The sequence below is a fragment of the Balaenoptera acutorostrata genome, chromosome 8 (assembly GCF_949987535.1).
Source record: "Balaenoptera acutorostrata chromosome 8, mBalAcu1.1, whole genome shotgun sequence".
Taxonomy (NCBI): Eukaryota; Metazoa; Chordata; class Mammalia; order Artiodactyla; family Balaenopteridae; genus Balaenoptera; species Balaenoptera acutorostrata.
The window spans coordinates 103,146,610-103,161,383 of record NC_080071.1 but is presented as its reverse complement, the minus strand read 5'-3'; the positions used below and the strand labels follow the sequence as shown (position 1 = coordinate 103,161,383).

General features: G+C 62.4%; 1 protein-coding gene across 19 annotated transcripts in view; it reads right to left on the bottom strand.

Moving 5' to 3' along the window:
* BIN1 (bridging integrator 1) overlaps positions 1-13,771 on the bottom strand; it is a 57,898-nt gene extending 44,127 nt beyond the window's left edge. For 5 of the 19 annotated variants that reach the window (XM_057551106.1, XM_057551112.1, XM_057551110.1 and 2 more), the window contains exon 1: positions 13,546-13,768. In XM_057551106.1, coding sequence (XP_057407089.1) covers positions 13,546-13,629 — 84 coding nt within the window. In that variant the 5' untranslated portion in view covers positions 13,630-13,768. Of the gene's footprint in view, positions 1-13,545 lie in introns of all 19 variants that reach the window. The other 14 variants (XM_057551103.1, XM_057551099.1, XM_057551100.1 and 11 more) reach the window with 7 other exon arrangements.
* Between the last annotated feature and the right edge of the window lie 1,003 nt (positions 13,772-14,774).

Below are 14,774 nucleotides of genomic sequence, written 5' to 3'. Positions count from 1 at the left end.
CCCCCGCTTGCCGCAACTGGAGAAAGCCCTCGCGCAGAAACGAAGACCCAACACAGCCATAAATAAATAAATAAATAAAGGCTGGGGACTCACTGGTACAGGGCCCCAGAGCAGAACAGGGCCCTGGGCCAGGGCCACTGCTTTCCACTAGAGCAGGGGCTGGGGGAAGGCTGCGAGGGGGCTGGGAGGGGCTGGAAGGGAGCATAGTCAGAGCAAGGGCAAAGACCAGAGTGCGGGAAACGAGAGGGGCCCAGAGTGGGAGTCCGGTGGTGGCCCCGCCCCTGGCAGAGGCGCTGACTGTCAGGGGACAAGAGGGGCTTTCCCAGGCTCCCTCCTGCTAACCGTGCACCACCGGTCTTGGGCTGGGGCGGGGTGGAGAAGTACGGTGGGCAGGGAGGGGCCTGAGGGGGAGGCACTGGTCCTCCCAGCCCAGCAGATGCAGGAAATCAGCACACGGTGGACAGGAGGTGGGGCCGCCCCCTCCCAGCCCGGAGACCACAGGGGACGATGCAGGGGCCGCCAGAGCTCTGGGCAGGTCACCCCCCAGGGTCCCACCTCTACCCTCAAAGGTAAGGACCAGGTGAGCGCAAAAGGCCCCTCCATCTCTGGCTTCCCAGGGTTGGGGCAGAGCATCAGCCCTGGAGTCTACCTTGCTAAGGAGGTCTTCAGAGTCTGACCCACATCCCTCCCCGAGAAGAGCTGAGGCAGTGTGGACACGGAGGGGTAGCAGAGACTCCCCACACCCACCCACAGAAGAGGGCCCTGGCCCCCAGGAATCACAGCCAGTGCCAGCTCCACTGCAGAGCTTGCTCACACCCACCTGTTCCTTTCCTGCCCCAGGGCCCGCTGTCCCAGGAGAAACACAGTCCAACAGCAAGGGACAGCTGAGCTGCCAGAGTTACCCATTTCTTTTTTAAAAAAACACAAAATCACAGCAATGTGCCAAAGGAGGAGAGCAGAAAAAAGCAGTGCAGGGCCTGGCCTGGGGTGGACGCCCAGCCCCAGACCCCAGGAGGTCGGCTCCTGGCCAGCCCACACTACAGCTCTGGACACTTCTGGAGCACCTAAAAGCTGGAAGGGACTCCTGCTGCTGACAGGGAGAGGGAGTAGGGGTGGGGGGAGGCCTAAAAGTGGTGAGAAGGGGGTCCGCGGTGTCACCTGGCCCCTGCCGGGCCCTCGCTGGGCAACACCTTCCCCTTCCTTCCTCCCCCGAGGCCTCACCATCTGGATCCCAAGCTGAGCCTGGATGGCTCCACCACTGCTGGGCCAAGGCTGGCCCGGACTTGGGCAGGATGGCCCAACTGGACGCACACGGAGGGCATGGGCACAGCTGAACACCCCACGCCCGCCAAGGCGCCTCAGTACCCCCACCCCACCCGAGAGCTGGAACCCCAACCTTCAGTGTCCTCGGGGGTGAAATGGAGACACCTCTTCCCCCATTAAATCCTCACACGCGGGGAAACCGAGGTTCAGAGGGGACAGGTAACTTGCCCAAGGTCAAGGGCTTGAGAGGAGCAGGGCTGGGATTTGAACATGGGCCTTCCACCTGCCACGCTGTATAAGATGCTCCGAGAAGCCTTTTCCATCCCTCGTGCACGGGAGCCTCACACCCCAACTCAGCGTTAAGTGCCTACTATGTGCGGGTGTCAGGATCACACATTCACAGCGGGACCAGCCTCCACCACTGAAGACTTGGGTCTAGCAGGGACGACGGTCACCCCATTGTGTGGCGGAGCAAATCGAAATAAGAAGGGTTGAGTAAGTGGCCCAAGTCCCCAGTGGAGGGGAGGGGAGCAGGAGCTCGGATCCTGGGTCTCCGGTGTGCTGACAGCCCTTGTCTCCCCCATCCCCACCACATGGCTCCGGAGAGCACTAGCTGGCTGCAGGATGTGGGTGTGGCCTCTCCTGGTCTCTCACCTCCGCCCGCAGTGCACACAGTGGGACAGGGTCACGGACTCAGAGCTGGGACGCAGGCATCGGGTTCTGTCCTGCTGCTGACCATGGGTTTCCCACGGTGCTGACTCAGCTCTCCCAGGCGGCCCTGCAGCCCTGCACCCACGCCTCGCGGCAGCTTCCTCAGTGCAGTCCCAGGACGGCCCCTACCTGGTCCACCAGACCCAGGACAGCACCGCCCCCGAGGCCCGCAGGAAGGGCCCAGGACCCCCCTTGGCTGTGGCCCCTGCCAGGCCCATGGTCCCCTCCACCAGGAGGCCTGGGCTGGTCAACTTGGGGAAGGTGGTGACATTCCAGCCCAGGCAGACCCACTTCCAGAACAGACTGCTCCGCTGAGTCTTTGGCGGGGACACACACACACACAACACACACACACACACACACACACACTAAGCTTATAAACTAGCTCCCGGCTTAGTTTATATTTCAAACAACAGTATTTTCATCCTGTCCCAAGTTCAGCAAATGCACCCAATTAATTGTGGATTCTATGTCTCCGTTTAGATCAAGACTCCACTTGTATTCCTGGCCATTAACTCCTCCTCAAGTCTCCCCTCCCCTCCCCCGATATGGGATTCCCCTCCCTCCCCAACTCTGTTTTCAATCTGCACCCAGGTCTGTCTCTATACCTGAGGCTCCCCCTGGGAGTCAGGTCAGGACAGTTCCTTCCACATCCGACCCTGACCTTCGGGGGTCCCGTGATTCCTGCATGAAGCCAGGTTCCCCCACCTGCCTGGTGGAGTCATGGCGGATCCCAGGGGCCATGTGGAAAGTCCCAAGGTGGCTCTGCAGGGTCACCTTCTCCTCTAGCAGGCCAGCCGCCCTCCCCCATACATACCATACACACACCCCTCCCCAGGTGTTCGCCCCACAAAGGCAGCCCCCACCCACTGATTTTTAATGGAAAACATTTCAGCATTCACGTTTGTACTACAATAATCTCTTCCAAGCATCCTCCAACCACCCTCTCCCCGCTCAGGGATGGGGGTGGCAGATCCCAGGAAAGGCCAACCTGGGGCCAAGTCCAAGACTGGGAGGGAGGAAATCCCAGGGCTTCCCTGAGCTCCAGTGTTCTCATCTGCCAAGTGGAACCATAATCCAGTCCCGCCAACCTCATAGGTCACTGAGAGGAACAAATGAAAAACAGCAGGTGGGAGGGTTCTCAGTAAACCACAAAATGCCACGGAGATGCCAACCCTGACCTCCCCTCCAGAATCATCCAGACCCAGCTGGACCCAGCAGAACTCAGCTCCACCATTATCACTTACAGGAGTCCTGGAGTTCACCTTCCCTCACTGGGAGGGGCATCTCATGCTTCCCAGTTCCTAGGTGGGCAACTGAGGCTCGGCGGCCGAGCAGGTTCAACCCACATCTCTCAAGCCCCGGCTCTTCCTGCTATGCATTGGGTTCCTCGAATGAATGAATGAATGAATGATAGGAGACCCCTCACCTATGTCCCCAGGGCCCTCCCCTCATTAGGCCCCTCAACCCAGCCCACCTGGAACCGTTTGCCCTCCCCCCATCCATTCAATCAAGCTCCGGCTCAGGGGGGCTCTGGCTTCCCTCCTGGGGGAGGCGACACCACCCCTCCCGATTTAGTGTTTTCAGCCTATACAGGAAAAAAAGGAAACAAAAATGCACTGCAGTTCAATTTCAAGAATCTGGTCATCAGAACACAAAAGTCAGAATGGTTCCTACCTGTGGGTTCCCAGGGGTTCCCCAAGACGCTCCCTGGAACAGAAGCTGTGTGTCCTCCCTCCCCAGGCACTGATCGCATCACTTCCTCCAGCACCACCAGGCACTGGGCACTGGTCATCTTCACTTCCTCCTGGACCTTCTCCGCAAGCCCATTCCCGTTTACAGAGGAGGAACTAGGGGCTCAGAGAGGGCATGACTTGCCCAGGACCCCAGAGCGGGTGAGTGGTCACTGGGGTCATGCTCCCTTCTCTCTGTCCAGGTCTGTCTTTCTCCCGCACTCACCCCAACCTCCTTCTTCCCCTTCCCTTGTTCAATCTCTCTTTGACTCCTGCCCACCTGCCAGGGGTCCGGGGCCCAGCTCAGCACCCTCGTCTTCTCCATCACCCACATCTGGCCCTGAGATAGGTGTTGACAGGCTGGAGGACACGTCTTGAGAGAGGTGATGCCGTCTCAGAGCAGAGAAGTAGGGGCGGCCACAGGGGGCCGGCGTGGGAGCAGCAGGGAGACCCCTCGGCCCAGTGTTCCCCGGGCCAGGTCTGTCCTCAGGGCCCAACGACAGGACCCGGCTCGCCAGGGCTCCAGCATGGTGGTCGCACTGCTGGGGAGAGGCCGAGGTGACCAAAAGGTCCAAAGAAAGTAGCAGCAGCTGTCGGAAAAAGGGCTGGCAAGGCGCTCCCGTCACCCCAGCCGCCTTCCGGCCCCACGGCCTCTGCAAAGCTCCTCAAGCACAGGCCTGGGTGGAGACCCGGACCCCTCATCAGCCAGCCGCTGGCCCTGAGCCTCATCCACAAAATGTTACCTTACCGTCGTCCACTCCTCACCCTGCAGTCTGCACTCCGAGCCAGCGTCCCCACCAGCTGGCATGACCCCTCGTCCTCTGAGGACCCTCCCCGGCTCTGATCCAAGACCTAGGGGACCCCCACTTGGCCATCTGGTCTGGCCTCAAAGGGCGGAGCACGCTGGGGTGCCTTGAACAGGGGGGAGCTGACCCACTGACCCCCTCCCAGCTGTCCAGCTCGACAGGCTTAGCAGTGTCATCCCCTCCGCAGTGTCACCTTGTGGCCTCAAAACAGAGAGAAGCAGGTTTGCACGCACCGGGAGGAGGTACGGGATGTACAGCAGCCTTTCCAGGAAGGCTGTGACCCCAGCCCTGACAGAGTGGACTCCAGGATGGCAGCCCTGCCCCAGACCCCCCCGTACCTTCCTGGGCACAGCTGGATTCTAACCTGACCCAGGTCACTCCCTCAAGAGGGGATGCCACTTCCTCCAAGCAGTCTTCCCTGACTGCTCAGGCCTGATGGGAGGCTCCTCAGGACCCCAGTGTCCTTCCCCTCACCTCCCCCCAGTGCTGTGATGGGCACTGGGTGTGGGGCTGGGAGTTCCTGGAGGGCAGGGGCCAGTTCTTCTCCTCCCAGTGCCCTCACACCTCAGCCCTCTGGCCCACAATGGGCAGGCCATGAAGGAGAGAATGACGAGGGGAAGAGGAGCTAACTCAGCGCCAGAAATCCAGGCATCTAAAGCGAGGAGCCAGCTCGAATGTCCCTACAAAGGTGCCCCGGGGGCTCCAGGATGGGGGGGCTTGCAGGGGCTCTGAGGGCCTGAGAGCCCCAGCCCCACCGGCAGTGACAACAGTGACAAGTCCCTCCCCCCAGCACTGCGGTGGCTGCTGCCAGCTGCCGCCCACTCACTCCCAGCCCCTGGGGCTCAGCCCCCGCCTTACTGCGGCCCTTGCATTGCAGAGGCAGAGATGTCTGCAAGCTCGCCCCCTGCCCACAGAGCAGGGACAGCAGCAGAGACCCAGCCGGTCACCCCAGGCACAGCATGGGGGGCACGGGGCACAAATGCCCACTCCCAGGGGCACCATGGACAGGTCTCAGCACCGATGCCCACCCCGAGGCTCTAAACCCACCCTCCACCAGTGCCGTGGCCCCAATCCCACCCCATCTGCCGCGGCACTGGGACCTGGGGTCAGGGACTGGGGCTGAAGGTGAGGTCCAGGAGGCAGAGGGAAGCGGCCCAGCCGAGAGCAAGCCCAGGTGGGTGTGAGGGCAGCAGTGAGTCTCAGGCCTAGCAAATCACACAGACCCCCAGGTCAGGGATCCCCGGCACCCCGGTCACCTCAAAGCTTTCTCAAGTCGGAAGAGGACCCCTGCAGACGGCCCAGGCCAACCCGTCTTTGGCATTTGGCCTGAGCCAAGGAGGGCTCCCCAGCAGGGCCCCAGCCCACTCCTGAGAACTCGAGTGTCTGGGCCCAAGCACTGCAGCCCCAGGCTCAGGATAGCACCATCACAGCCCTGAGACATTTTACTGCCGGAGAAGGTTCTAAGCAGCGATGCCCAGGGGTCCCGCGGGATGGCCTGTGCCAGGGCCGCCCCCTGCACCTGACCCCAAGACCTGGGCTCTGATGCCTCCTGTGCTCTCCGGGGGCCTGACATCCTACAGCCACGTCGCCCTTCCCCCTCCCACCCTACACCCTGAACCCAGGGCCTCCCGGGCCTCTGCCAGCCGTCAGCCTGCCTCTACCCGCCTGAAGAATCCAAGCATCCAGTCAGCAAGGAAGCACTGAGCAGCTGCTGTGTGCAGAGCTGGGGGCACCACAGCGACTGCAGCAGGCAGGACCCACCCTTGTGGAGCAGGTATTCTAGGGGGCTTGCCCCAGGCCACCACGGGCCTGCTTCAAGCCTGGGCCCAGGAGAGCAGCCAACAACACCCCAGCTCCAGGCGGCCAGTCCACAGGGTGGGCAGCGAACTGCCCCAGGGCACTGGGCCCCAGACTTTTAGATCCCACACCAGGAAGATCTTCCCAGTGTGTGCATGCGTGTGTGTGTGTTTTGCGGGGCGGGGGGGTGCGGTCAGCATTATGACTATTTCCTCCCCAAAAACATTAAGAAACTACCAGAATTACCATCATTTCATAAAAGAAACACTGTTGCAACAATCTGAACAAAAGTAGATACAATCTCAGGATAAAGGGTGTTCCTTTATCTTGAGTAAAGCTGATGCAGCTTTCATATTTGGGAAAACACACACACATCACCTCATTTGTCCTCACTCGCAGGTGGCAACTCCTGTCCCTAGACTTGCCTCAGGAAACCCCAGGCCGTCCCCTCACCCCAGGGCCCACCAAGCACCCCCAAATCAGAAAGGCTACATCCCAAAGTATAAGCTTAGACCCCATGTGGGGACCCAGGGGCAGACAAGCAGCCCCAGATCTAATTTAACGGGGGAGAAGGTCTTGGGACCAGAATCTGTCAAATGACACCCCGCTCCCCCAGACAGGCCTTCCCTCCTGGATAGAGATCCGCATCTTATTTGCATGATCTGGGCCTTCCCCCTGGCCTGAGGGCCTAGTCACCAAGGGAGAGGGAGCACCCCAGACAGTGGACCAGGACAGCCCATGGGCAAGTCACAGGACTGCTCTGAGCCTCAGTTTCTTCATCTGCTGAATGGGTATCATAATGACCTCCCCTGCTTGCAGTGAGGATGAGAGTTTTCACCAAGCACCTGGCACTCAGCAGGTGTGCAACAAACCAGGTTATTTTTAAGTTAATATTTGACAAAGGTTTCCCTTGGGACAGGAAGAGCCTGCCTTTCTCTTCTCAATTCCCCAGCCCTGACCCCTGCCAGCCCTTGGCACTAAGCCAGCTTCGATGCCCGGTCCAGAACCATGTGGCCTCTTTGGGAGGTGGCAGCCTCTTTGGGGAGGCCCCAGGAGCCCCAGATGCCAGCCAGGTCCCACGAGGCATGCCCCATCCCCGGCACAAGAACCACCAGCCCTGCCCTTCACCTGTGTCCATTTAATCCACACAGCATTCTCTGTGGCTCTCACCACTGACTTCAGGTGAGGAAACTGAGGCTCAGAGAGGTCAATGTGACCTGCCCAAGGGTAGTAACGTGTGGGAAGGGATTCAAATCCAGCTCCCTAGAGAGTGGTTGCCACTAGCCTGAGTTGCTGCTTGATGTGAAAATCTTTTAAGTGGTCCTCCCCGGGCTGGGCCATCTTTGGTGTCTCCCTCCTCCTCTTTCATTGGTCCCTCCCACCTCCTCTTACATCCTGGGTGAGAGCCCCCGCCCACAAAGCAGCCCTGGCCTGCACTGTCAGTGCCCTTCAGCTCTGGTGTCCTTTTCTTTGCATTTTTCATCCCAAAAGGAGACTTGCCAAAAAAGGAGCTTTAGTGACTTCCCTGGCGGTCCAGTGGTTAAGACTCCCCCTGCTTCCAATGCAGGGGGCGCGGGTTCGATCCCTGGTCAGGGAGCTAAGATCCCGCATGCCACGCAAAAAAAAAAAAAAGGAGCTTTAGAAAACCACATAGCAGGGTGACATCAAACAGGAAGGCATCATCCCCCAGACGCCCTCTCACCTGGAGCCAGAAGCTTCGGCTCAGCCTCTCCCCAAACCAATCCCTTGCACCACGCGAGCGCCCGGCCCCGGAATGCTCAGGAAAGGCTGATCTGAGCCATCACATTCCACTGAGGAAAAGCTGCCCTGCTCTTGTATCTACCTGCCACCAGACTTTTCGTTTCTTGAGTGTCTCCCCCAACGAGACGTCAGTTCCAGGCAGGCGGGGGCTTGGTTTTGCTCAGCCCTACAGAACCAAGATGGTGCCCAGCACACAGTGGGTTTTTCAAGTAAATGAAGAAGCAAACCCCGTGATCACTTTACGGATGGCCAGAGTGAAGCCCAGAGAGGGGGAACACTTACCCAGGGCCACTGGATTTACCTGCAGATGAGTCCAGTTCCCGCCCCAACCCCGGAACTGTGCAATTCCCACCCCCTGCCACACGCCGCTCCTCTGCACACACACACACACAGACACGCACACACACACACATGCACACATACCACCCTGGGCTGGGACAACATTACAAACCCTGATCCGTCAAGGGCTCAGCAGGGATTAGCTGTCTGCAGAGGCCTGTAATGGACACTCCAGGGAGAAGGGCTGGGACAAGGGCCTGGCGGGGAGGGAGGTCTCTGGGTCATCGTGCAGCTCTGCCCGCTAAGCACTTGCTGTGTGATGGGCAACTGTCCGAGGCCCTACTCTCCACAACGGGCGTGTGAAGGGGAACGAGTATTACCCCCACTTCACAAATGAAGGAACTGGGCTCAGGAGGGTCCTGCCATCTGCCCAAGGTCCTGGCTGGTCAGGGGTACCCAGGATCCCCACCTGTTGCCTGCCGAGCCCATGCCCGGGCTCTGTGTCTGACACGCCCCTGGGTAGGACCCAGGGATTCTAGAACCTCATGGAAAAAGCCCAGGCAAGGCCGGGCTAAGGCAGAAGGGGGGACAGAAGCACAGCTTGGAGAGGGGCGAGCTGGGCGGAGATCGCCTCATCCAGGGGCAAGGGCTTGGGCAATGCCAGAGAGCGAAGGTGAGAAGGGGACACGGCGAGGTCATCTGCGAAGAAGGAGGGTGAAGAGTTGAGGCCTCAGCCGCTCTGAGCGTCCACAGGATCCACAGATCCCACCGGCGTTCAAGACTTGCTCACATCCAACCCAAATCTATGGCCCAGCCAGCCCTCTCCACTCCCGACACACCCCACCCCTTCCCTGGGTGACCAGCGGCTCACTCCCCCACTCCACGCGCACCCTGACCCACAGCTGTCCCCCCCACACCCCGGGAACACCTCCTCCAGGCCCCAGACAGCCCAGTGAGCCGACCTGGGCAAAACAGCCCCTGCCTGGGCCCTGCCACGAGCCAGCAGACTCGATGGAGTGGGGCCTCAGCTCACGCCTGGGGCCCAGCACCCCCACCCCGGCCCGCCGGGGCCCAGGAAGTCTGGAGGTCACGCTTGCAACTTCCCCACACCCACAGGCCTCAGCCAAACGTCCACGGAGCCCCCAGAAACACCCCACCCAGAGATGACGCCTAGCTCTGGAGCGTTCTCTCCAGCACTGGCAAGATGAACCATCTACATAAATAACTCGGGTTCAGGGAGAAGCTGATCCGAGCCTGGAGAGGTGCAGAAACGCTTGTGTAAGATCAGAGGAAAGAGACACAGCGCAGGGAGGTACAGAGTGACGGAGGCAAAGCCAACACGGGAGGGGACGAGAGAGAGGACACTCAGGGGCGAGAGAGACACCCCGATGGGGAGGACAGTGGAAAGTCGGGGCGGAGGAGAGCCACTGCTGACCGGGGCCCGGGGCCTCAGAGGCCGTCCAGCAGACCCGGCGGGCTCCCTGCCCCCTGCCCTGTGTGTGGCGTGGCTGCTCTCAAGGCCGCTGTGAGCGTAAGAACTGGTTGCAAAGGCCTGGCGCCCACCGAGGAGGCCTCCATGGCTACGGCCCGGGAGACCCTGACCACCCAGATGAGCATGGCCCCATCACGGCCATGTGTCAGCGTCCCACAAATAACTGCCACCGCACCTTCCCTCTAGGGAGCATCTGCTGTGACATGCCAGCGCTATTCCGTCCACGGACAGCCCCAGGCCCTGCCCCTCGGAGCCAGGCCTCCCCACTCCCAGCAGCACCGGGCCAGTGCGGGGGGGGGGGGGGGGGCGGCAGACAGGGGGCAGAGCCTCCTCCCCCGCGCCCTCTGTGGGCCCGGCTCCACCAGCACAGGCCGGCCTCTCTCACGCACGCCCCACGAGGACTTCTGGGCAGTGGACCTCGGGGCAAGCAGGCCAGAGCATACCCCCACCTCACCTGTCCCTTCTCCCCAACCGTCCCATCACCCCAGGGACCCAGCCCACCAAGCCCTAATCTTCTCTGTCATCTGACCCAGGCTCCACCCCAGCTTGGCTCTGCCCAGCCACCTACTGAGGCCCAAAAATGGACAGAGTCATTTATAGAGGATCCGACAAGCCAAACGCGATGGGAAGATGACCTCATGGTACCCGGGTCCGAACTCCAGGCACATGCTCTGCACCCGAGCACCCTGGGGGCAGCTGGGGGCTGGGAGGTGAGCGGTGACAGTGCCATGCTGGGCTGACGGACCCTGGGGAGCCCTCCGCTGTGGTCTCACGCCCCCCTCACACCAGGTCCAGAGGCCTCAGGACCTTACGACAGTAAGCTCCACGCCGGCCAGAGCCACGTGCACCCTGCTCCCCGCAGCACCCCGCTCCCCGCAGCACCCCGGGCTCAGCCCAGGCCCAGGCACACAGCACAGGTCCAGGCGGGATTCGCTGAATGAGGGAAGGCCAAGGAGCACACACGGGACAAATCAGCCCACCCAGAGCCTGCGTCAGGGCTCCCAAGCCAAGCCCCCGAACGCCCTTGTTTTTTCATAACAGTCACTCTGCACCTGCTGGGGCCAGGTGAATGCTGGGTGCCCACACGGATCTGCCCAACCCCCAGGGAGCACCCAGACCAGTGGTGGATGCTGCCGGGTCAATGGGCAATGCCAGGGCCCGGGGGGAGTCACTGAGCTGGGGGACAGGAGAGCTGGCTCCACAGGGACCAGCGGGCAAGCTTTCCCACACCTCACCGTCCCCCTCTGAATCCTGGTGGACGTCTGGTGGCAGAGAGGACATGGGGGGAAATCAAGGGTGAGGAAGAGAAGAGGAGAGATGGGGGCCCTTCTTCCTATGCAGATACAACCTAGGCCCTCCACCCAAGCTCCCGCTTGTCCCTGCTCAGGAAATACCCTGCGGTGGCAACAGGACCACTGGAATTGCCCCTTTACTCATAGATTTGACCAAGGCGAGCTGGGGCCAGGGGCTGGGTACCTATGAGACCACTGCGAGCTAGACGTGGTCCTGAGGGCCACCTGAAGATGCCGAGGAGATAGCCAGGTCGGCGGCACCCAGGCTGCAACGCAGACTCTGAGCCTCCGGAGGGCAGAGGGGAGAGACTGGTGTGGGTCAAGTCATCGGGCTTCCTGGGAGGGGGCTGCAGCAGGGCCAACAGGGGAGGCTGCCCGTGGTGCTGCTCTGGCTTCCGCTGGGGAGGACCTCCCAACCAGAGCCCACGGGGCAGAGAGCAGCAACAGCGCTAAGCAACTCCAGTCCCACGAGGCCCAGGCTCGGGCAGGGCCAGCCCTTGGCCAAGGCCAGCATCCACAGCTGACCAGCTGTCAACCAACTGCCCATGGCCACAGAACAGAGGCTAAGGAGGGGGGGGGCAGCTCAGTGGGGTCAATGATGACCTCTCGCCACGTACACGGAGGGGATACAGCCCATGCCTACTGCCCCTGAAATTACTGAAAGATGCTGCTGCAGAAACAAGGCAAGTAGGGCAAAGGGGACACAGCCAGAGCAAAGGGGAGCCGGGGAGAACTAGGGACGTCACTGGATTGGGGGCAGGGAAACTGCCTCAGCCTTTCCTAGGCTTCCCATTCATCTTCCTCAGCCCCTCAGGGGCAGGAAGCAGGCTTAGACCCAGAGCTGCCTGCTCCAGGCACCTAAATGGATTACCCAGCCTTGGGAGGGGAGGTGCTGCGAGCAAGGGCAGCGGCATCTGCCCCTCCCCTCCCCCCACCCTGGGCGACTGAAGCCTTCCCAGCCCCCAGCCAGCTATCTGTGGTACTCTAATCCCTCGTCCCGCCCTGGGGAGGGGAGGAGAACAGCTGGGACAGGCCAGATCTGGAGTCTGGCTGAGGGCCCTTCCCTCTACGCAACCCACCCACCTCCTGAGCCCGGGACCACGAGGATGAGCGGCAGGACTCGGAGGGAAGCGCGGGGGAAGCTCCAGAGGCCGCCGCCGCTCTCACCCCGACCCCCACCCCCTCCCCCACTGTCACGTGGCTGCATCCTTAGGGAGCCCGCAGGTCTCAGCTGCACAAGTCATTGTTTATAAACAGCCACAAGCCTGGCGGGGGAAGGCCGGCCGGTCTCCGGGATCGGGCGGCAGAGGGGACAGACCCGGCTAGGGGAGCACTGGGGGTCCACCCTGGCAGCAGCACTGATTCTGCAATCTCAGATTTCAGAGTTGGAGTCGGCAGGGGAAGTGGCGTCAGCAGCTGGCGTGATCCAATTCAATAAACCAGAGGCGGCTAGGGATAGCAAGCCGGGCGGGCGCGGACCCCTACCCCCCAATCCTGCGTTTCCTGCACAGTCCGAGGGCCACGGGAAGCCCCGGCTGCAAACAGTGGCTCTCCGCGCCGAGGGGTCGGGTTTCCTGCGGGGCCCTCCACACCCCCGGCGGCTTGCCGTCCCTCCTCCGGGCCGGCTCCCCACCCCGGCCGCGGGCTCGCAAAGCCAGAGCCGCCACCCTCTCCCCCCCGCGGCCGGAAACACGAAGCCCCTGCTCCGGCGAGGGCACCTCCGGCGGGGTGCGCAGCTCTCTGCTCCCCGGGAGCCGGGCCGGAGCTTCCAGGCCGCAGGCACCTCTCGGGAAAGGAAACCTGACCCCTCCCTCGGCCCACGGGGACAGAAGGTGGAGCGGCGGGTGGAGAGGAGGGAAAGGCGGGCGCAGGAAGCGCTCAGAGGCCTGGAGTCGGCGCGCAGGCACCCGCGAGCGGAGGGGCAGCCTCGGGATTCCCGGAACTAAGCGACCCTGGGGAAAAGGGGCAGACCCCCCCCCTCGCCCCAGCGCCGGCCCCGCCCGCAGGGCCCAAGTGGTCCCGGAGGGCTAGGGGCGCCACCTCGCCTCCCAGCCTCCCGGCCTCGGCCTCCAGGGCGGGGTTAGCCTGGACCTCGCGCCCGGAGAAGAGCGGGGCCGCCGCTCCTCTGCAGAGGTGCCGCGAAGATACAAAGCGGCGGGGGTGGGGGTGGGGGGGGTGAAGGGACAGCTGCGCCCTCTCCTGCCCCACGCCGGGGGTGAGAGGAGACGGAGGACACGGACGGCAGAGGGCACCCAGAGCGCCGGGGGGCGCAGCCTGTGGACCCCCGAAGGCCCTCGGCAGCGCTCGTCTGGAGGTGACAGCGCCCGGCCCGGGGTCAGGACCAGCCCCCGGCGCGGGGGTGGGGGACAGGTGTCCGGACGGCGTGGCTGCAGTGGCTCGGGCTCGCTCACCTTCTCCTGCGCGCGAGTGAGCTTCTTCTGCACGTTGCTGGCTATCTTCCCCGCCGTCACCCCCTTGCTGCCCATCTCAGCCATTGCGGCTCAGGCTTGCCCGGTGGCTGGCGCCGATCTACCCAGCCCCCAGCCCCGGCCCCCGGCCGCGCGTCCGGCCCGGGCTCCCGCTCCACGCCGCGCACTAGATCGCCGAGCCGACTGGCGGAGGCGGAGCGTGCGCCCGGCAAGCGAGCTAGCGAGCGACGCGGGGACCGTGGGAGGGACGGACGGGCGGAGGGAGGGGGAGGGAAAGGGAGGGAGGAGGGGCCGGGCCTCCGGCGGCGGTCAGCGCCCCCCGCCCGCCCCCTCCGGACAAGACACGGCCTTTTAAAGGGCCACCCGGGCGCCGGAACCGCTCGGCCGGCGAGGAGGGAGCGGCGCCCACCATCGCCGCGGCTGAGGTGGCGAGCGGGACTCCCGGGACCCTCCGATGACACCACCCCTGGGCTGGGACGAACACGACAGGCCTGGGTCCGGCGCCGCCGCGGGCCGTCTTTCCGCAGCCCCGGAAAGGAGGCCAGGTGGAGGAGAAGGGTGCTTTCAAAAATCAAAGATAAAGTGTGTGGCGATCGGGTAGCCCGGGCTGGAGCGCGCAGCCCAGCCGGAGCCGCCTCTCCTTCCCGGGGGCTCACCTCTGGCCCCCCCTCTCGACGCTCGGCCTCCTCCTGGCCTCTAGGTTCACCCTTCTCGACCTGGGTTCTCAGGGCGCCACCTGTGAACTGTCCCCCTTGCCTAGTCCCTTGCCAGCCAGGCGCTCGGTTTTCTAATTTGCGGATGATTATTATAATAACAGCAGCCTAACAGTACTGAGCCTTCCTGTGTGCCTGGAACTCTGCTAAGTGCCTCATCGACAGGCATTATCTCGGTCAGTGTCCAGGACAGCCCGAGAAAGTAGGTGCTAGTATCTCTCCCGTTTTGCAAACGAGGCACAGAGAGGCCTGAAGCCAGACCTCTGACTCCACCTCCCAGGCTCTCCAACTATACACTGGGTGGTCTCCTATGCCCTGCTGGAAGAAAAATGGGTAATTGTCATTATTCAAAGAGAAGATAAGGTTATTGCTAACCGACCGGTGACAACTTTGCCAACAGATCAATGGCACTTGTTCAAAATTAATAAATATGCATTGGGTTTACTGATCCCACCCACACCCCTCCCCAAAATCATGTCAGGGGCTTGGAAGGATGCC